Consider the following 23,553-nt stretch of genomic DNA (forward strand, 5'->3'; position numbering starts at 1 on the left):
TCATGGACGACAATGTTACTGTCTATCGCGCAAGAATTGTTCAGCAGTGGTTCGACGAGCATCACAATGATTTCCACCATCTTCCCTGGTCCCCACAAAGACTGAATGTGAATCTCATTGAGAATGTATAGACATATTAGAAAAACAGATCCAGGAGCAAAATCCTCTTCCGTCAAATCTAAGCAAGTTAAAGGACTGTCGGGCGAACGGCTAGTTTGTTGTGGAGGTGGATGCAATCCAACACCTTGTGGAATGCATGTCAAACCTAATATGTGCTGTAATTCAGGCTAAAGGAAGTCCAGTACGGTATTCAATAAGTTTCTAGTTCAGTGCGCCGTATGTGTATAGTGTTAACTGACTGTGGGTGGGTTTTGACTGCCACTGCTAATCTTATTGGTGGGAGGGTCGGAAATCTCGTTTCTCATCATCATCATCATCAAATTCCTACCATGTACCCTCAAGGGGTGTACAGGATATGAAAGTACTACATGAAAAAATTACATCATTACTAACTTCCTATCTACAATTTTCCTTCAAATCAGTCTGTTACCTGTCAAGACTCCAACATTATCAGATCTTATGTTTCTATCGTCTAAGGCAATTTGTACCGTATCAATCCACCTATATGTTGGTCTTCCCCTGGGTCGTTTTCCTTCCAACCTGGCAGAGAACACTTGTTTTGCTAATCTTTCCTCTCCCATTCTGTTTAAGTGACCATACCACCTGAGATTAGCTCTGCTAACGCATTCCTGAATGCTGACAATGTCAAGTTCTTTCCTAATATCCTCATTTTTAATATGATATTGCCATTGATGCCATCTGTTCACGCCTCTAATCTTTCTCAGGACTCTCATATCTGCGGTCTCTAGTCTTTGGTCAAGGTTTTACTTCTGACCCAGCTCTCAGATCCATAAGTTAAAACTGGTTTGAGCACTGTCTTGTATACAGCTAATTTAGTGTTCCGACTAATTTCTCTCTTATTCCATATGAATTTATTCAATTGACTTTCCACCATACCAGCTTTGCTGATTCTGTTGTCTATTTCTATATTTAATTTACCATCTTCAGTAAAAATCGTGCCTAAGTAGCTGAAATGTTTTACTTGTTCCACAGGTTCTCCATTCACAACACAGTTGACATTGTCAATGATTCTGCCTATTTTCATTGTCTTTGTCTTTTTATTGCTGACCTTCATACCATACCTATTACAACAGCTATTCAATTTAGTCAGAGAATCTTGCAGACTTGTAGCGGATTTATTTAGAAGTATAACATCATCCGCATAAAGCAAAGAGCTGACATTAACATCTCCAATTTTGATATCAGGTTTAATACCACTTTCCTTCATAATGTGATCCATATAGATAATGAATAACAGAGGGGATAATGTACATCCTTGTCGCACACCAGATTTAACATTAAACCATCTTCCCGTACTTCCTTCAATTCTAACTGCTGACTTACAACTCAGATAAAGACTAAGTATTGCTTGATATAATGTCCCATCGACACCATATAACTGCAGCGTATTGAATAGCTTCTCTCTTGGCACCTTATCATATGCCTTTTCCAGATCGACAAAACTTAAATACAGATCTTTGTTATATTCCCATGCTTTCTCGACTATTTGTCGTAAAGTGAAGATCTGATCCTGACAGCCTCTATTTGGCCTGAATCCAGTTTGTTCTTCACCAAGCTTTTCTTCCACAATTCTTCTCAACCATTTCTCAAGTATACTTGCATAGATCTTGCCAGGAACACTCAGTAGGGAAATACCTCTGTAATTCTCACATTCAGTTTTATTTCCCTTTTTATATATGGGTACTATGAGAGCTCTACTCCAATCATCGGGAATTCGTCCCTCTGTCCAGGCTTTCTGAACTATGCAGTGCAGCCACTGTAAGACTTTTATACCACCATACTTCAGCATTTCTGGTCGAATATCATCTACTCCTGCTGCCTTTCCACATTTCAAGCCTTTGATGGCTTTTTCTACTTCAAGTATGGATATGTATTCCTGACTGCATGCCTGGTCAGTGTTTTTTTATCACTGTGCTGTCATCACTGCTTGTTTCATTTAGCAGTTTTTCAAAGTAATTACTCCATACTTCAAGGATATCTTTTTCTCCTGTTTTCATGTCACCTTTATCGTCTCTAACTCCTTTTACAACACTGTTTCCTCCATTCCTAAGCTTCTTCAACAACCTACAGAATATTTTGCCACCTTCTTGATATTTATTTTCTATATTCTTGCCAAAGTCCTCCCATGACTTTTGTTTACCTAGTTTTACACACTGTTTAGCTTTCTTACATTTGTCTCTGTATTCTGTAAGAGTAAATGCTGACTTATTTGCCAGGAACGTTTGATATGCTTTCTTCTTTTCCTTCACTGCCTCTTTAACTTCCTGTATCCACCAGGGAGTTCTGATTTTTCTATCCTTGCAGACAACCTCACCACATGCCTCTCTGGCTGAATCAATCAGCGTTTTCTTGAAGGCTTGCCACTGAATCTCCAAGGTTTGGTTCCTGTTCTCAAACTCTTTCATTTTTTCTTCAATAATCTTTTTGTATTTTAGTCTACAGTTCACATCTGAGAGCTGCTCAACTTTTATTCGCTTTAAAACTTTCTTACATGTTATTCTTTTCAATATGAAATTCAATTTTATCCTGCTGAAGACTAAATAGTGATCACTTCCAGTTTCAAATCCTCTGTACACTCTGGTGTCCTGCACCAGGGAGAAAACATCACTATCAACAATAACATAGTCAATGAGACTTTTCTTATTCCTTGCCTCTTCTCTCCATGTGAATTTGTGCACATTTTTATGTTGGAACATGGTGTTAGTAATAACCAGTACATGTCCTGAACAGAAATCCAACAGATATTTGCCATTATTATTAGCTTTGCTCTTTTCTCCAAATTTCCCCAAAATATTTTTGTATGTCTCACGATCATTTCCTACTCTGCTATTTAGATCCCCAACAAGGACCAACTTTTCCTTTTTCATTGTGTCAGTTGCTTTTTCTAAAGCATCACAACATTCCTCCACTTCTACCTTAGTAGAACCTTCTGTGGGACCATAGGCACAAATAAGTCTCATTGTCTAGTTCCCCATTCTCATATTTGCCCACGTTACTCTACTTGAGACTGACTGCCATTCAAGAAGATTAGCCTCATATTTTGTATTGAATACTATGGCTACTCCTTATTTTCCTTGATTGTCATTGCCTGAATATAACATTTTGTATTTATTGCTCAGAAAGATCTCACCAGTTTTGGTCTTTTTTGTTTCGGTCACCCCTATTATGTCGATCTGGTACTTATCTAATTCCTCAGCTAGCTCCATTTCTTTGCCATTCAGTCTTCTTACGTTGATAGTACCGATCTTTAACTCTGGTGATGTTGAGTTGGGGTTTGTTTTCAGATTTGTTCCAGTAGCTGGCTTTTCGCTGTTCGCACTGGTTCCCTGGAGAAAACAACGGGGGCCTTGTTTAACCGGGCGACGCCCCAGCCGGCATGAAATTTTGTCATGTTATACCATCATTTTTTATTTTGGTTTAACCAATACGAATACAATTTGTTCGGCTAAATCCCAAATTGCCAGCCCATCCTCGTTCGTTCAGTATCCAGGTAGATACCCAACAGGGTGCACTACGAGAAGGTGAAGATTGGACATTAGGTCAGAAGCCTTGGTCGGTTCTCCGCATTCCTTTAAAGGCTATGTGGAGGTCTCTTCTCAGTTATACAGCTTTGACCCTTAAGCACCCCCTGTTTACGAAGGAAATTCTAGAGAAAAATATTGGTTAAATCTCGTTTCTTCCCTTCAATAAATTGCTTCGAAATGCTTTTTATTTGCTGTATGGTACCGAGTGATGTTGGCGAATGACATCATTTCGGGGCATCAAAAGGAAGTTAGTAACAAGGTATGAACATTTCGAGAGCACTTCGGCTGCTGATTCATTGAAGATATCCCCCCCCCTACTCACATCATCACTACCATTATTACCGCAGGAAGTTTCGCTTGGCTCTTTCAGTTGAATCCAACTTATTCAGTAGAAGATACAAGCAAGTGAGTTTCTCTCTAGGATTTCCTTCGTAAACAAAGACAACCAGCTCAGGACTCGAGAAAATGACAGATGCGATGCAAACAACATTCGCGCTGAAGCAATGGTTGTTGTTGGATTCGATGCAATACATTCAACCTATCAAAGCCGTATGTTGATATGAACCCAATAACACCAAATCTCTGAGAATCCCATGTACAACGAGTTCAGAAACGAACCTTTTAAGCCTTCGAGATTCCTGAACCATCCAGTACGCACCCTCCTGGACTGAAACGCTTTTGCAAGATAGAGCATCCAAGTTAGGCTAACTCGGATTCGTTATCCTGTAAGGAAAATGAGTTTTTCTTCTTTCGCAGGTATTTTCGTTAAGAAAACAGTTTTCATCTGTATATTTCTTTTTGGTACGGCAACTAATCTTTACAGTTAAGGACCACTGCAAGCAATCTCATGACCGAAGGTGACAGTAGGTCTTTGAATTTTTTTTTTTTTTAATCTAGTCTTTGGCTAGCGTCGTTTGTCATGCAAAAGAAATTGAAGCCATATATGTCCGTCTGTGTGTATTTATATACTCATTTACATTCAAATAATTATAAGAGTAAAGCGAGTTCCATTTCTTGCTGAATGTGACCTCTTCCTTCTCGTGCGATGGGGCCATGCCACACGATTTTTCTTGCGAAGAGCTGTGACGCGCGTACTCAACCATCTTCTGATTATATCAGAGAATATAATCAGAAGCTGGTTCTAGTCATTGGTGCTAACCAGAACGATGGAAGAATTCCGTATGCGCTGTGTGAAGTATCTTTGTTCGAATATGAAGACTATCTCAATACTAAACAGTCAGATCACTTAAACCAGGGTTTCCCAAACTCTGTTCCGCGAGAAGTTCTCCTGGAATTTGTCACTTTAGTTTTCTAAGCATTTTTCATGAATAAATATTTTATAGTGGAAATATTCTGAGGAAAATAATATTCGTGAATATGTCGAAAACCTCAGACCCAGAACGTTTATTAACATCTGTGTAGCAAATATTAGTGACTAAGCCGTGTATTTTAAAACGAAGAAATATTCATGAATTATCGTTAATTTTCACACATCCTAACCTTTCAACATTTGGGAAAAGGAATGCCGCTGTTTATGACCAGTCATAAAAATTGCCTGCAAGTGGATTACAACAATGGGCGGCGTATCCTCTGTTCTCAAAACTGAACGAAATAACATCTGTGTTGCAAATGTCAGTGACCAATCAGCAAGAAAGTATAAAGAAAATTTTTCCACTGAAATTGAAGATCAAGGTAGTCTGTATCCGGTTCTCAAATCTATTAATACTGAATATACTTTCTTCGCAAGTTCGTATTGCAGTGTGTAAGTTCACATGTTCTGAAACTGGAGTGCCGTGATTTTTTAAAAGTAATAGGAATACAGATTTAAATCTTAATATGAATAAGAGACAAGAGACTTTGTTTAATTTTGGTATTAAGAAATCTCTTATTGAAGGTGTTTGTGACGCAACAGATAGTGAGTCATCATCCACCACCAACCTACAAAGCGATCTCCAGGATATACAAAAGGAGGGGAAAACTAATCCAATATCAGCACACAGGAGAGAAAGTCTGCATTCACTCGTAAGTACTTATATTATAAATTTTTGGTGATCAGAATAGGATATGTCAATGAAAATCAGCACAAATTAATTCAATGATGTTTATGTTTAATTTATGTTTAATTAATAATTAATGATCAATTATTAATTAATAATAAAAATGACCTGAATTAACAATTAATTATTAATTAATACATTACAAAATAACCAAATTGTTCTGTGGAAATTTCAGGATTTGTAAAGTGTTCCGTCGTAGGAAAAGTTTGGGAAACGCTGACTTAAACCAGTGGAATCTAAGCTTCCCTCCACAAGGAATTTTCTTTTCTTTTCCTAATGAAAATCATCCTGGTGATGATCACATCGATACTGGAGGGAACATCGTTAAAGCAAATTTTATAAAAACACAAGCGCAAATGTTTATTATCATGCCAATATTTCGCAGCAGAAACTGTAACGTTCTTTCTCTCCCACAGCATCTCCGGTTCAGTGCGACCACACGTTTGCCCAAGAGGAGTTCTTCTTGCAAAGCCACAACTACCCTTCCGATTACGTCAACAACTTGGATTGCGTTTACACCATTCGCCGCCAGGGGGAAGATATATGTGAACTCGAATTGAAGGTGGGGAGTTTCGACGTGGAGGAGAGTTCAGGTTGCGAAAATGATTACCTCTCTGTGGACGGAGAAAATCTGTGCGGAGTTTTAGAAGCAGATTCTGTTAGTACGTATTTCATCTTTTTTTTTTTTAATACCATTAATTAGTTGTGCGCATCGACTTTGTTTCAATGAGATTTTGCTCTAAATAAGTTCGGTTCTCACACTCGGGAAACACACCCACACACAACTGACCGAATTTGATCCTTTAAGTGACGTAAGATCCTTAAATATTTTAACGAAATGTTTGATCAAAATATGTTTCACACAGGCTAATGGTGGGAAAATCACCATTTAAAGTACTACTTAAAGTACGCATTCTCAGAAAAGGATATTTCATTAGAAGACCGAAATAGATAGACGAATTAAAGACACTGCAGAAGTACTAAAAAAGTAGTCACAGTCTAATTAATTATTTCAAGCAGCATTCTTCAAACCATTTTGAACAGTATAAAATTGAAGTGACTGATTTTGGTCTTTCAATATTTTAAAAGAGTTCTGTATAAAATGTAACAGTTTATTATCATAATTAAAACTATATAAAATATTGCAACACAGGCCTGTGTAGTCCTGAGAAAGTGGCGTTTGCATGAATAGCGCTAGGATGCAGAAGGAAGCAGTTCTAAGTTCGAATCTAGTCGCCGACTAGAGGAACTTTCTTCTAACCCTTCCTTCAAACGATTCCCGAGTCAGTTGAACTCGGGTTTAGGCAATCGAGTTTTTTCTCCCGTGAAATTACTTTTCGTTCGGTAAACTCAAGACATTTGACTGTAGAACTCCTACTGTTTCAGACAAATAACATAATGTATTAAGGTTAGGGACTATGAGATGGCGGCACTTGTCTCCATCTCTTCACTGGATGCCGCTTATAATTAGTGACAGTTTGTGGCCAGCTCCGAAAGTTAGATGGGACAAAACGACCCACTATAAGAATAAAAGGAGTTGGCGATTGTATTTTACTATTTGTTTAATTGTCATAATGAAAACAACACAAAATATTGCAGCGTACTGCTACATTTTGGGAATAATCTCAGTAGATGTTGTGAACTCAATAGATAACTTGGCTGGCAATCTCCAGTTGGCTCAATGCCTAAGTGGCCTCCAATCGACAGGTCTTATATTTGGAGGCCTGAAGTGGCTGAAAAAGTCCTCTTTGGTCTTTAGATCAGGGTTCTCCGTTATGTATAAAAAATAAATTAAATTAAATTTAAAAAAATCTTAGTCACCCACGGTACTAATATATTGTACAGCAAAAGTTATGAACTACTTATAAGCTCAATTCTAGCTGAAATAATAGAACTGAGAGCATCTTTGAAATTATAAAGAAAATGTTGATGGTGTTTATCATCGGCACGTGCTGTATAACATTTCTCATGCGTATTTAAATATCTTTTAACAGGACGTTTCGGTTTCCAGAGTGCAGAGAAAATCCTTCGCTTCCACTCGGACGCGTCCACCACCAGAACCGGCTTCTTTCTAAAAATGTCGCAGAAGAAATGCCCCCTTTCTACTCTCGCCCCCTCGACGCCTCCAGTGGATTGTAATCAGGTATTCGAGGACCCTGAGTTCGAGATTACAAGCTTCAACTTTCCCGACAATTACCCAAACGACTTACTTTGCGAGTACATTATCATTCCTCGCAGCAGCGCCATCTGCAGTATAGAACTGAATTTTGTGGAATTTCGCGTGCAAGAAGGGGTTGTTTGCGAGAACGACTATTTGTTGGTGGAAGACCAACGATTCTGTGGGAAAATGGACAGCGGAACAGTTCGTAAGTAACGAAATTATCTTTAATATGACATGAATTTTTAAGCTGAAATTACCAGAAATATCGTATTGTTCTCTTTATTTATACCCAAAGCTATTAACGTAGCAAACAAATTATAACCAAACACAGAAAAAAGCTATTAACGTAGCAAACACAGATGGATATATTGAACAATGTCTTGCTCAAATAATTGCTGCGAATGCAGTATTACAAGTCTGGCAATAATCGATCACATTCGCACGAGCAAGACTCGTGGCATGCGCGGATCACAGTGGTAAAGCTAAATGCATTTTATAGAAGCTTGAATGAAAATCGAAGAATCACGAAAAGTGTATCTGATGGTCGCATTCTTGGCCGTTCTATCTCACCTTTATGGACTTGAAAAAGGCCTTTTGCGATCATCATCGCTTTTTTTTTTCTATTGGGTATCTTCTCTCATTTTTACCATTGTTAATGCTGCTCGTCGATCTCATAGAGTGGGAGCAAATGTCCACTGTTTTCATGGTCCTGAACTGCTATAAATACGAGATTACACGTTGATCAAAAAAAAAAAAAAAAAGTGAATCAAAACAGGAATGTCTCAATAGTACAGATCTCTCCGTAATGATCAAAAATGTTTTTTTTTTTTTCCTTTCGGCTAGAAATGGAAAAAAAAAGTTTTTTTGAAATCTGGAATAAGCGAAGACCTATTGATGTCAAAAAATAAATAAATCTGCATGCAAAATAATGAACTGATGAGCATATTTTAAATTTCCAGGGCTGTAAAAAAGTCAAAACTTCGATCCAATCATAAACTTACTGTTTGTCACTTCAGTTCGCTTAAGTAGTTAAGGTTGTGGCGCCATCTTCCGTACGAATGGAATACTATTAATGATCACAAAGGAATAATCTGTAGTATTCAATAAACGAAACAATAATAAATATATATGCAATGTTACTTCAAGTAGGTAAATATTATTTCCTTTGAAACTTTAAAAATGCCTGAAGTGATGGAGAATTTAAATAAGTTCCAATCATTGCATAAATCGCGTGGCTCTCCCAGTAATTCGAATATAGTTGCGTCATTGGTTTCGATTGTTGATTTCAGGAAAAAAGTTGTGCATTATTAATAAATGCTCTCTCTCTCTCTCTCTCTCTCTCTCTCTCTCTCTCTCTCTCTCTCTCTCACTCACTATAATTACTACGGATCATCTTTTTATTGTTCTGCTTTGTAATAAGCGTGAAATGATGAATAACAAAACACGTTAATCCGATTTTTTAAAAAATCCATTTACTCCTATAAGTGTATAAAAAAAACGGTTGTTCATACTTCCGACTTTATTCTTCTCTCTTTCAGAGTCCTACCAGCTTGGTGGAAGAAAGGAAATCAGTTTAGTCTTTTCATCGGACAACTCCGTCACCGAGAAAGGATTCAAAATCTTGGTCCGTCAACAGGAATGCCCATCCACTGTGGCAGCACCGACCACGGTCGCACCCACCACCCCCACCCCAACTCCCCGCTGCCAGGAAACGCTCTCGGGATCCAACATCACCATCACGAGTCCAAATTTCCCCGACAATTACGCGAACAACTTGAACTGCAGCTACGTCATCCTGAGGGCCACCTCGAGGGTGTGCGAATTCGAAGTGGTCATGAGGGAGCTGCACGTGCAAGCAGGGGACGCCTGTCAGTACGACTATCTGGAGGTCGGCGGACACAAGTTCTGCGGGAGAAGCTCAAGAGGAGCGAAACGTAAGCAAACCTTCTTCCATCGTTCATTCCTTCTTTCTTTCTTTATTTATTTATTTTTGCGTTTCCGAAAGAATGATTTTCTTTTACTGCGACGATCTTCGCATTTTCTCCTCCGACAGGCAGTTTTACGTTCGTCGATGATCGAACTGTGATCAAGTTCCTGTCCGACTCTTCGATCACCGACAGGGGTTTCCAGGTGCAAATAACGCAACGCGAATGTCTCTCCCCGACCACCCCTCCGACGACTTCTCTCCTTCCCACTTCGACCACCACGAAGCCTTGCGATCAGGAATTCCGGGGGCAAATGTTCCTCATCCAAAGTCCGGGGTTCCCAGAGGATTACGACGACGAACTCAACTGCAAGTTCATCATACGGAGGTCAGGCGACAACATCTGCAAGCTTGAACTGAATTTCGTCACTTTTGATGTGGAGTCGAGCAGCAACTGCGAATACGATTTCTTGATGATCAACGAGGAGAAGCTGTGCGGGACCATGAACAACGTCACCCGTGAGTACGCTATGATGACCTTCTTTTAAGTTCGAGCGAACTGAAGCCTTATTTCTTTTAAGTAATTACTTCTTCGTCAAGTCTTATGCTAAATTTCCGATAAACTGAACATTTAGAACATTAAAGAAAATTTATTGATGTAAAAACAATAGCGACATCTATCGATCGGTTCGAAAGATATTGTGCATTTTTTATAATTAGGATTAAAAATGTAAAATCATCCCGAGTGGGGTGGGGTGGGGATAAATAAAGTATATATAAAGCGTGGAATTATCTTATATGTTCGACTTTGTTTCTTTATATATGAGGATGAAGGATTTTCTCTCCTTCGGAAGCCACAGCCCGTTTATAAGTAGGTTTTTTTTTTCTTTTGTTTTAATAATTTATATTTCTGTATCATTAAGAAAGCTACCTTGGGATGAATCGTTATCGAAGTCAGGTCTAATGGGAAATTATCACGCTTCAAATAATTTATATTACTGACATAATGTAAATTTTCGCTAAAACAAAAGAAAAAAAAAAAAAAAAAGAGCGCCATCTACGAGTGAAATTCTAAGTCATCAATCATTGTCTTACTCATAATTGTAAATGCAAAAAAGTAGGTAGAAATAGTTTGAATACTTAAGGGGACAGTTTTATGAAAATCATTCTACTCGAAGAGCATTTGAAAGAAGTCGTGGAACCTTCTTAGTATTACTTTTTTTTACAAATACAGGAAAACCTCGCTTAACGCGAATTCAATATGCGCAATAATCAGTTAGCGCGATTGAGTGACATGATACTATTTCCCACTTTAAGTGAGTGATTAATCAGTTAACCCGATTTTTTTACGTTATGCGAAATTTTTTGACGCCAATCTACAGCGAGCGGAAAAGATGGAAGTCATTAAGAGACATGAAGGTGGAGCTAATAATACAATGTCTGTGTGAGATCTGGGATGCAGCGAGTCTACAGTTTGGACTATATTAAATAAAAGCAAAGAATATAAAGAACAAGGAAAAGTTGCTACTTCTTCTTTAAGCATGCAGATCACCCGAAATAGAAGCCATTTAATGATCGGAATGGAGCGTCTTCTATCACTCTGGATCGAGGATTATAACCAAAAAAGAATACCTCTTAGTACAGGGAATATTCAGGCAAAAGCTCTCAAATATTTTTACCTCATTGAAAGAGACCAAATTTCATGAGGCATATGAAAACTTTACTGCGAGTTTAGGATGGTTTGGCCGTTTTAAAAATCGAACTAGATTGCATAACGTAAGAATAACCGGGGAATCTGCTATTGGTGATAAAGATTCTGTGGCCTAATTTCCCGAAGAATTACAAAGGATAATTTAGGAGGGTGATTATGACGATCGGCAAATATTCAACGTCGACGAAACTGGTCTCTTTTGGAAGCGTATGCCAACAAAAACTTTCCTAGCTAAAACTGAAGCATCTCAACCAGGATATGAAGTATTTAAAGATCGTCTTTTATTTTTATTTTTACCATTTTATTAGGAGGCAATGCATAGGCTTTAAACTCAAGCCTATGTTAGGCTTGAGTTTAAAGTCCAACATCTAAAACTTGCTCGATTCCCATTCAGAACAGTTAAGCCAGAATGATCTCCTTCAACTAGAACAGCGTGCATATGAAGACGAGAAGGGGTGCGAACAAGAAAAGAATGTTACGACTAAGAAGCTAACTGCAAAAGAACTTGAGCTAGTTTTCAATCACATTGACCATGGTAAGGAAATTGTGTTTGATGGTGATCTTGATATGGAACGAAGCTTCGAAGTCTGCCGAAATCATTATAAAGCGATCGCAAATTGCATGACAAGATGAAAACGTCGAGCACGATTCAAACATCTTTACTTTTTTTTTTTTTTGTAAAAACAAAGTAACTCAATCAAATGTTTAGACATTAAATAAAAATGTAAGCAATTGATTTTTATTAACTTCGATGATTTTATCCTCTAATATAGATTATACTGTATTTTTTCCCAAAATTTATGCTGACTGATGGATGAATTAAAATTATTTCTATTGTTTATTGTATCGCTTAACGCGATTTCGCTCATCGCGCATTAATTGATGATTTAATTAATCGCGTTAAGCGAGGTATTCCTCTGATACGAGGACGCCCCTGTGGCATCGGGGTTACATCTCCCTGGTTCAGTTACAAGAACGACGCGGTGTTTGTCCTTTTGTTTGAGAGGGAAGCCTTCCACGGTGTCGAATATAAAACCAGAGAGAAGAAGTTTTGCGCTTGAGCATACTGAGGTACGACAGAATGACCTTGGCATCACTGTTTAGTGTTTTTCATGGAATCCACCAGACGGTGCTCACCACTAGTGCATCGTGTCTGCGTACTTTTGTGCTACCAAAAGTTAAAGTATTTCCTGCTATGTTAGGTTTAAGTTTAAAGGGACATAAGACGACAAAGGAACCAAAATGCGTGAAAACCTTTCAAGAAGTCGCAGAGGGGCCTTCAAAATTAAACTTTTACTTCATTTTTTTTTTTTTCAAATAAAAAATATAATCTAAGTGTGATGATAGAAATCTGACCACATTTCAGATGCACGGAATCAAGCCCCTTATTTTTATTTTTGTTCCGCTTTCTCTGCAGGAGTTTACTTATTCAACGACTACGAGAAGATTTTTAATTTTGTGACCGACTCTGGAACATCGCGTCCTGGATTCGCCATTCAGGTCACTCAAGCGGACTGCGACAGTCCGACCACTCTGTCCCCGGCGATCACCCTCAAGCCGTGCGACGCGCAGTTCGACAAGCAGACGTTCGCGATTCGGAGCGTCAACTATCCGAGCCAGTACGACCCGAACCTGAGCTGCGTGTACACCGTTCGAAAGTCGAACCCAGCAGTGTGTCAGCTGGAAGTGACCTTTCTCACCTTTGACCTCGAGACGAGCGAGAACTGCCAGTACGATTATTTGCAAATAGGCGGCGACAAACTGTGCGGAATTTTTCCTCCCAATGTGAAAAGTAAGTACGAGAATATTTATCTTTTTTTTCCTTTTTTTTTTTTTTTTTTTTTTTCACTGGTGTTAGGTACGGAGTGCCTAACACCAGTCCTTGCATTCTTCCCGATCTATCATTTTTCCAAAAAGGGCAGGCATTGACGCTGTCCATTGAAACCCAAATTAGGGTCAAAAGAGGAAGAATGTATCGAATGTGTAAGACAACAGCGATTAAGAGAATATCATCTTGTAACCACTGTCATGAGAGAAGTGACATGTATGACGCCATTAAAGCAAATTGCAATGAAAACTTTTAAAGGGTGAGAGAGAGAGAGAGAGAGAGAGAGAGAGAGAGAGAGATGTTCTGTGAAAAAAAAACATCAATAATAATGTCGGCATACAGACTGTCCAAAAGCTAAGACGAACTACATGCTTACCTGTATATGAAAAAATGTTCACGACTATAGCCAAATGCGGACATAAATTTATTGCCAGCATATTAATAAATTATATTACACAAAAAGTGTTATAAATTTCGTACACATTAAATTGCAATACGTTTTTGGCAAAACTTACAAATTTCCTACGCACGTAGTAAGGAATTAATGTACAGCGCTTACAGAAAACAATGGGGAGAGACATTTCCATGTGGACATCACAGTTCGATATGTCCACATTGAACTGTGATGCAGCTCTCATAACGCCGTACCATACTTAGCACCAAATGATTGGGGAGTTCTTGAGGCAAACTGGCCCACTCCTCCTTCAGGGCAAAGACCAGGCCTTGTTTGTTTTCTGGAGGAGAATTTCCAGAAGCAATGCATCTCCCTATTTTTTCCGAAATGTGTTCATTGGGGTTGAGATCTGGGAGAGCATGCTGGTTACTCGATTTGATTAATATCCTCTGTCTCCAGAAGCATCTCCGTTGCTCGTGCCTCAATGCGGTGTGGCATTGTCATCCATAAAAAAAAGAATTCTTCGCCTACAGCACCACCGAACAGTCGAACATGACGTTGAAGATCGCCGTTGCAATATCGTTCACCAGTCAATCCCTTTTTCCAGCACTTGTAGCCCGGTGCGTTCATTAAGCATAATGCGTGGCCACACCATGACCCAAGCACTGCTGTTTCTACCCCTTTCAAGAACATTCTCGTGATGGCGAGCAGTACCACTTCCGCGCCAGATCAAGTGTCGTCTAGAATCAGAGGAAAGACTAAAACGCCTCTCATCTGTAACGAGTACATCAGCCCATTGGTGTGTTGTCCACTTTTTACGGATGCAACATCATATAAACGTGCTTTACGATCAGCTCTGGATAAAGGGACGCAGACCACAGGCTTTCGAACGTGTAGGCCTATTTATCGTAGGTATGTTCGATTTTTGTCAGGTTTAACATCGCTTTTTTTTCCCAATGACCATCGTTCTTTTAATTTCATCTTCACATTTCCCATCATTTCTGATTCTGGACCCCAGTAAATCATAACTTCCAACGATTTGTATTTTATCTCCCTTTTTTATAAATTCCTTTAAATTGCCAGAAGCTATCATTTTTGTTCGCTGATGTTTAAATTAAGCTCGGCTTTGTTATGTTCCGTCTTAACCAATAGAATCAACTGCTCCAGATCTTCTTTAGTTTCTGTTATGAGGGTTGTATCATCTGCATATCTTAAATTATTTATTTTCTTGCCACCGATCTTAATTCCAGCTGAATCTCTGTCTAAATCAGCCATTCTCATAATATATTCACTATAAATATTAAAAAAGGTAGGGCGACAGTGTATACAACCCTGCCACATCCCTTTTTCCACACGAACACTGTCTGTTTCTCCAAAGATTGTTTTTACTGAAGCTTGTCGTTTGTCATACAGCTCTGTTTTGAAGAGAATTAGATGTTCAGGTATTCTCATTGATCTCATTACAATCCACAGCCTGTTGTGATCTACATAATCAAAAGCTTTCTTATAATCAATAAAAACAGATGAATATTTCTGAAATTCTCGTGTTCTTTCCATAATCCATATCGTGTTTGCTATTTGGTCTCTAGTTCCTCTATCTCTCCTAAAGCCTGCCTGTTCTTATGGCATTTCTCTATTCACATATGGCTCGGGTTAGACACTCCCGTATTCACTAAAGAGCACTTAAGGAGTAGAAGGCGCTACAATCATGAAAATGTAATTTTTCAATGTGCTAACTAAAAATATTATTATTTAATAAAATAATATTTATTTAAGAAAACATGGAATTAACATTTATTTTAATTAAGTAATATTAAAAGGCTTACAAAACTGATTCTTAAAATAAGTTAACCAAGTCATATTCCACATTTGAGCCTCGTGTGGTCACTCGTAATTAATCCCATAGAAATTCAACGGCGAATATGATTTCACTCCCAGAGTGCAATTCGGCATGCATTTCAGCATAGCACTAAACCAGAGATTCTCAACCTATGGTACGCGTACCACTGGTGGTACGTGAGCCACTGCCGGGTGGTACGAAAACAGAGTATAAAATAAAAGGGTAAATGAACATTTTTTTTACGAGTTGAGAATTAAAAATGTCTGCACAAATATTTAACAGTTCTACTTAAAATATTTCACGCCACTAAATGAAGACAATCAGATTTTACATTATCATTAATACGGAAGTTCAATTTGAATTTAATAACTATTAATCAAATGACAATGACAGAAAATATCCCGATCAAATATATTCGAATATATATTTGATCGGGAAACAGTTTGTCGTTTGTTTAGCTGCGAGTCGCAGTTACAGTTAAGAAAGTAGTGGTGTTAGGTTATTGTCTTTGAATGTGAGATTTTATTTGTGAGATTGTCATCTTTATATGTAGTTTGTGCCAGAGGATAGAAACCGGAACATGAATAAGTGGTTAACGAGCGGGTCCTCGAAAAGATCGAAGGGAGAAATGAGTGCAAACGGGGGAAACGATTCTTCTCTGCCAGGAGCCACTACTTCGAATCCTAACCAACCGACGGAGGACATCATCGTACAAGAATGCAACAAAAAACCCGTACAGCACAACGTAAATACAATCTTAGTTATTTATCGTATGGCTTCACGTATACTGGAGAAGAAACCGCACCTTTTCCCAAGTCTGTGATCTGTTATGAAACGCCATCAAAACATTCGACGAAGCCTTCCCTTCCTAAACGTCATTTTGAATCCAAGCATGGCGATTTAAAACACAAACCTTTGGAATATTTCCAGAGAAAACTGTCCGATTTGCCAGCAAGGAAAAACAAATATCCTCATTTTCAGGATTTAACACGAAGGCATCTTATGAAGTCAGTCCAGCAGCTACAGATAGGGTTAGAAGAATTTGGGGGGGGGGGAATGCAGCAAACCAACTTGAAATGATTTCGTTATCCAATGACACCGTATCACGAAGAATTTCAGATTTGTCTTCGAATGTTAAGGAGCAGTTAATAGCAAAAGTTCAGGCTAGTAAATAGTTTTCCATACAATTAGTCTTACGTATATAAGATTTATAGATGAGAAAACAGTGAAGGAAGAGTTCTTGTTTTGTGAACCACTGCCTGCTCGAACAACCTCAAGTGAAATATTTTCAAAATTAGACCAATTAATGAAAACGAATGATATAGAATGGAATAAATGGTTGGTGTTTGTTCCGATGGAGCACGTGCAATGGTTGGGAAACACAGTGGCGTTGTTGCAAAAATTAAAGAAGTAGCTCCACGAGCAAAATTTGTACATCGTAATTCATCGTGAGGCTTTAGCCGCAAGAAATATGCCTGTTGCTCTGAAGACAGTTTTGAATGACAGTGTGAGAATTGTTAACTTCGTGAAGTCCAGAGCTATGAATTCACGACTATTTTCCATTTTGTGCAATGAAATGGGTGCTGAACATGATTCTCTTTTACTTCACACCGAAGTTAGGTGGCTGTCGAGAGGAAATGTATTGAGCCGCCTGCCTGTCTGAAGTTCGTTCGGAAGTGCAGGTTTTTCTCTCTGACAAATCCTCAGACTCAGACTTCAATTATTTCACTGATGAACTGTGACTTGCCCGGTTGGCTTACCTGACAGATTTATTTTGCCACCTCAACCAGCTGAACACGAGCTTGCAGTGTGCGCGTACTTCCTTATTCTTGGTACAGGATAAAACTGCGGCTCTTAGGTAAAAACTTGGTTTCATCATTAAAGATATCGAACTGGAAACAAGTGTTCTTTTCCGTTGTTGGATGTTTTCTTAACTGAGAATGAAATTCTTCTTCATAGTGAACTGGCAGTGAATATAAAGAAGCATCTTGGGAGTCTAATCATAGATTTCAAGGAATACTTTCCTGAAAACCTGGCTTTAGAATTTTGGATTGATGACACCTTCCAAGAAAGATGAACTGATCGAGCTCTCCTGCGACGGAAGCCTCAGACAAACGATCAAGAGGATGGATTTAACAGACTTCTGGTGGGCAAGAAAAAATGAATATCCAATGTGATCTCAGAAAAAGCTGTAAAATTTCTGTTGGTGTTTTCAACTACTTACTTTTGTGAATGTGGGTTTTCTTCTCTCATTTATATCAAAAACAAGTACAGGAATAAGTTGAATATTGAACCCGATTTAAGACTCAGATTAAGTCAATTGAAACCAAACATTAAAAAGCTGTGTTTAACTAAACAAGCACAACCTTCACACTGAAACAAGAATGCGAGTTCTGTAATTTTAAATATTTTACATTTATAGCTTCTACTGATTGTAAGTTTATTTGAGAACTGGAGTCCCATTATCAGGAACATGTGTTTCTTAAAATTTGTTTACGTATTCACTCATTATTATTTTAATTTTTAAAAATTGCACGTTTTACAGAACAATCCATTGAATAGATTCAAAGAGTATCTGTTTCTCCAATAAATATCTGAATAAAATAAATAAATAAATCACTAGTATTGTAGAGAAATGGTTATTTTGACCCTGGGACCAAATCATGCTTTTCCAGAATAAATTTGCTTACTGGTACATCTAATATCCTGAATTAAATATAGTGGCACGCCACTGGAAAAGGTTGAGAACCCCTGCACTAAACGAATCGTATTACTTCTAATAATTTATATTATTATTATTATTACTCAATATTTGAATGGAGCAAGTAATTAGGTCCATAAATAAACATGCAGGATGTAAATACGCGCTTTTAAATAAATTATGTCAATTAAACATGCACATAAATGCTGGTTAAATTACAGTCGTCTCCCCTGAAGGGCATAAATGTGTGCGGTTCTGCAATCTTACTTGCCTGTTAACACGCCACTAACAGTTATGAAAGTATAATAACCCCTTTTCGTACATCCCGGAGATGCCTAATAGAGTGCGTTGTCTTTCAGGAAATATCACGTTCGAAGCAGACGAATTAACTTTCCACTTCCGGTCAGATGGAGCAACCGTTCGGCCAGGATTTCAACTGAATATTCGACAAACGCTGTGCACTGTAGAAGAAAAACTCAGTAAGCAATAATGAAACAATTAATACTGGATTTATAAATAAACGAAATTTGTATTACATGTGCTTATTTATAATAATACGACACACACAAATAAATAAAAACGATAATTACAGTCATTAGATGGCATCTGAATTTATTATTCTTGTTAGTTATTATTAACTAGACTTAACTAAAGCTTTTGATCAAACAGTAGATCGCACGTCATACTAACTAGAAACTAACATCAGAAGGAATCGACGGCAGGTTAATTACTTGGTAGAGCCTCTCAGGAAGTCATTGCGCGTGAGTAAGTAGTGCGCTAACAGAAACATGCTATGGTGTGCTACAAGAGGCGGTTTTTTCTACACGATTTGATATTTATGTAAAAGGTAACTTCGTACCTTTATAACAACTGTAATATTATGGCCTTACTACAAAGACTACACAGCACCAAATTAAGGCATTCGTCAACACACAAAACAATACTTTTACCGATGCTACAGTAATAACATATGGCTCAGCTAAGATGCTACTACGTTCCTTCTTTGTTAAATGCCCTTCCAGAGAACGCTCTCCACCTACACACTCCTCAAGAATACTCTGGACTTTTGATACTCTACAGAAACGATTAATGCATGAGACACCCTGGAAATGTATCATGCGATACGATTAAGCAATAGTAAATCGTCGAAAAACAACCCAAGTAGCTTCTTCGAGGATATCATTTAGAATTGTGATAAATGCTATTATTACACGACCCTCCAAGGGGTCCAAGGAGTCATCGTGGGAGGGCACTCTACGCCACTACACACACATCTCACTACGTCCCCTACTCCCCCAACCACACCCAACTCACCGTCTCCACCACTTAATTCTCAAACTACACAAAACGCCATCTATTACCCACCACCACCAAAAACAACATTTTAGTGTGTAAATTGCGTGTGTTCTTATGGCTCATTTGCCTGTATGTGGGTTGAAAAACCCGAGCTTCTGGAGGAAAAATCCTGCTATAATCCGTATGAGATCGGCCACCTTAAATTGGAAAAGCCCATATAAAGATTCCTCGTTGCAGTGAGAATCGGACTCGGGCTTTTCCAATCCAAGGGCGTAATATCTCGCTGTTCTTTCAATTGCTCTTTTATGTAATGTTTCAGAAATTATGCCACGCATCACATGATACGATTGCGTAACAATAACTCTCCTGATAAGTTAAATACAAATCATTGCCTTATCCTTTTAGGGATGATTTTGTATGTAACTAAAAAAAAAAAAAAAATCAGCTAACGCCTTTTATTCCCGTCGAGAGTACGCAAGACCGTTTTAGCCCTATCTGACTTTTGGAAACTGAGTGGGCAGTTCAATCTCCACTGGCACCCAATCAGAGATACCTGGCCGAAGGCTATCACTAATTAAAGCAGGCCGCAGTGAAGAGACAGCTACAATAACTGCCGCCATCTCGAGATCCCTAACCCTAACACAATTTATATATTTTTTTAATATCTGAATTTATGTTGCTTCTAAGGTCGATTTTCTTAAGTTTAAGGGACGAAAAACCCACTTGTCCGTGCGAGACATCGACTAACTCTGAAACCGATCGAAGTCAGAACCAGTATAAAAAGTTCCGCTAGTCGGTGACTAGACTTGAACTTAAGTCTGTCTTCGGGCAGTTTAGCGCCAGGGACTGCGAAACTGAGCTACACACGACGTTATAACTCTGAAAACGTAAATATAAATAAAAATTATTAAAATTTAAATATATATATATTTGTTTCAAAGCCACTCATTTCTCTTTTCTTTTATCTGATAAGGCAAAAGTGTATTTATTATGAAACTGTGCAGCACTGCGGTGTCCAACAGAACTCACCGATGTGTTTATTTTCATTTTATTAGGCACGACTTTCCTCCCGTCGACCTCTCTTCGTCCGTCCCTTCCTCCTGCACCTCCACTTTCCTGCGATCAACGGTTCACAAACGCTTCGGGAACCTTCTCCAGTTACGGCTATCCGGACAACTACTTGAACAATCTTTCGTGCACGTACGTGTTTGTGGGGATGCCCAAGCACTGCCGGGTCATATTGGCCTTCAGCGAGTTCCGAATCGAAGCGGACGGCACCAACTGTTTACGAGATTATCTGGAAGTGAACGGAGTGCGTTACTGCGGGCGACACCTGGTGGGACAAACAAGTAAGTCATCATCGTTTATCATTAAGCCATTTAGCGTTGAAATCATTTTATGTACTTCAAAATAAACAATTGTTTGTTGCTACTGGTTTCGTCAAAAATTATGAATCACGTGTTAAACAGAGAATAAATCTTAGTTGATCCATTGCGATCGAAATTAAATATTTGGACAAATGTCCGTTTCTGAAAGTGTGGAGTGATACTTTCAGGGTTCTTCGTGGCTCAAGTCTTTTATCATTACAAGCAATAGGAAGACAAAACTTAACAGGTTCCGGAAATAAATATTTGAAAAGAAGGGGTTGGAGAAAGACAATTACGGATTGAGATGAAAATCGGTTTTGTGATCGAAGCAAACTACCTTATTTCAACAGTTAATGGTGTGGTAACTGGTTTTGGATAAACGGATCCAGAAAAACCCTTCTTTGTGGTGTACTCAACCTGCCTTAGGCGGATGATGAAAGCAAGTCCAAATTACCGAATTTCCTCAGATAAATATGGAGAAAACTGATGACCAATTAATGACGAATAAACAGGACGTTATAGTATGAATAAAGAATTTCAAGAAGTTCTTTTCCAATGTCAAAAGAAAAATGCATTAAAACAACACTTTGCAACTATTAATTCTCCGCCAGCTTTGCCATTCGTAAGGTTTCAGTTTTCTATTTGGAAATGTTGTACGGCTATTGACGGCCATGCGAGCAAAAGAAAAACGGCTCTTGAATATCATCAACACGTCATCGTTTTCGCTGCAGTCAGTACGTGTAGCTAGGAGGGAAAACGATGACGTGTTGATGACATATAATTCACTTATACATATTTATAACAAATAATACACTGTACGATGACTCATAGCTCTTGAGTTTGTCTACTTTTACCAAGGGCCCATGCGCGTTTTAAAGCGCTGAGGTATCTTTCGATATATAAACCGGTCTGGCCACTACCCAGACCGGTTTCATATATATCACAAAAAAATATGTATATATATGAGAAATATATGACTTCTGCATTACTTCAACCTTCGTATCTCTCTCGGGTCTGGCTCCCACTGATGGACCTCAATAAAGGTCGAAACCGGTCTGGATAGTGGCAGGCCCTTCCCGTTATGCATTGCATTATACACTCCCAAAAGGGGGTATGCTTTGCATTATGGGATACATACTAATGCCAATCAAGTAATACGAAGTCATCAGCCTCTTTATACAAGTAGCTCAGACGTTAATATATTTCACGTGCATATATATATATATATATATATATATGTATGAAAGTGTTTTAAAGCGACTTCTTGTTATTATAGCTGACGGTTTGACCATTTAGAATACTGAATTTATTTTTTTCGTCTACATAAAATCTGTGGCACATTATTGTTGAAGAATGTACATAGAAAATTATGTCTATAAATTGAATTTAAAAAAATCCGCGAACGCTTTTTATTCGTATACGTTGTATAAAAAGCTCTTTTAGCCCAGTCTATCTATCTTTTGGAGCCCGAGGAGAAGTCAAATTTCGCTGTTAACCAATCAGAAATAGCTGGCTAAAGACTGTCACTAATTTTAAACGGCATCCGTTGAAGAGAGGCAGACACCTGGTGCCATTTCATGGTTCCTAATCCTACCACAAGATAGTGTCTTAAATAATGTTTTTCTTTTCTTGAGTTAATGGAACGAAAAATCCGAGTTTCCGAGAGAAAAAGCTCTTTTACTCGTGTTAGAGACCAACTAACTCGGAAACCGATCGAAGAAAGCCTTAGAAAAGTTCTTCTGGTCGACTAGAATCGAACTTAGAACGGCCTTTCTTTGGGCAGTCTTACGCTATGAGTGCGAACGCAGTTTCCAAGAGGAGTTCCAAAGAAGGAGGACTCTCCACTACTGTACGAGACTGGATAACTCCGTCAAAAAGCCTTTAGAAAGATTCTTCGTGTACTAGACGGAATCCAAACATTGATTCCCAATCAAAGGAATTCAATAACAGTCGGGGGTTGTGCAGCGAAGAACGCGGTGGATGGCATCCATTAGTTACTTAAAATCCAATTCAAGCAACACCCAAACTTTTGGAGAAATCCGTTTTCCGATCGCCATTCTGCATTCATTTTACGATTTTTCAAATGCGAGTCTAATTTGGTTACGCATTCAAAAATTTCCAATTTGGCTTTAATCAGAAAGTTTCTTTTATAGCAGGAGACAGAGAGGGGACATCGCCACCAAGTGCACTGACTGCTTTCTTGTCTGTTTCAGGGACCATCACTTTCTACGGGACGCCTCGAGAAGTCAAGGTCTATTTTCATTCGAACAACCGCATCACGGACACGGGATTTCGAGCCGCGTTTTACCAGCTACCCTGTCCATCTGAACGTCGTAAGTTTTGCTTTAGTTTGTGAAAGGTTGACCAACCTGATAGACTTTTGCTAATATCAAATCCCATGGGACATTTATCCGTTATTATTGTTTTGCAAAAATTTCGAAATTTCCTACTTTCCTTATGTGGTAAACGAAAACACATTTCACAGTTCTTTGGAGTTTAGTTGAAGCCACCAATCATTAGTTAGGAAATATTACGCATGCTCTAATGATCAAGTAGTGTGATGTCAGTTGGTAATCGTTCTCCCCTCTTATCTTTTAGTGATACATTTT

At 38.4% G+C, this 23,553-nt stretch overlaps 1 protein-coding gene across 1 annotated transcript in view; it reads left to right on the plus strand.

Annotated features, from left to right (window-relative positions):
• LOC150103716 (cubilin-like) overlaps positions 1 to 23,553 on the plus strand; it is a 280,379-nt gene that overhangs the window by 233,806 nt on the left and 23,020 nt on the right. Inside the window, exons 9-16 of the mRNA XM_090397061.1 lie at positions 6,139 to 6,384; positions 7,717 to 8,088; positions 9,422 to 9,817; positions 9,937 to 10,326; positions 12,936 to 13,310; positions 18,641 to 18,760; positions 20,633 to 20,926; positions 23,158 to 23,277. Of these exons, the coding sequence (XP_090253187.1) occupies positions 6,139 to 6,384; positions 7,717 to 8,088; positions 9,422 to 9,817; positions 9,937 to 10,326; positions 12,936 to 13,310; positions 18,641 to 18,760; positions 20,633 to 20,926; positions 23,158 to 23,277 (2,313 nt within the window). The remainder of the gene's footprint in view (positions 1 to 6,138; positions 6,385 to 7,716; positions 8,089 to 9,421; positions 9,818 to 9,936; positions 10,327 to 12,935; positions 13,311 to 18,640; positions 18,761 to 20,632; positions 20,927 to 23,157; positions 23,278 to 23,553) is intronic.

Source organism: Typopeltis vanoorti, chromosome 8 (assembly GCF_054136105.1).
Source record: "Typopeltis vanoorti isolate ZY-2024b chromosome 8, IOZ_Tvanoo_1.0, whole genome shotgun sequence".
Classification (NCBI taxonomy): Eukaryota; Metazoa; Arthropoda; class Arachnida; order Uropygi; family Thelyphonidae; genus Typopeltis; species Typopeltis vanoorti.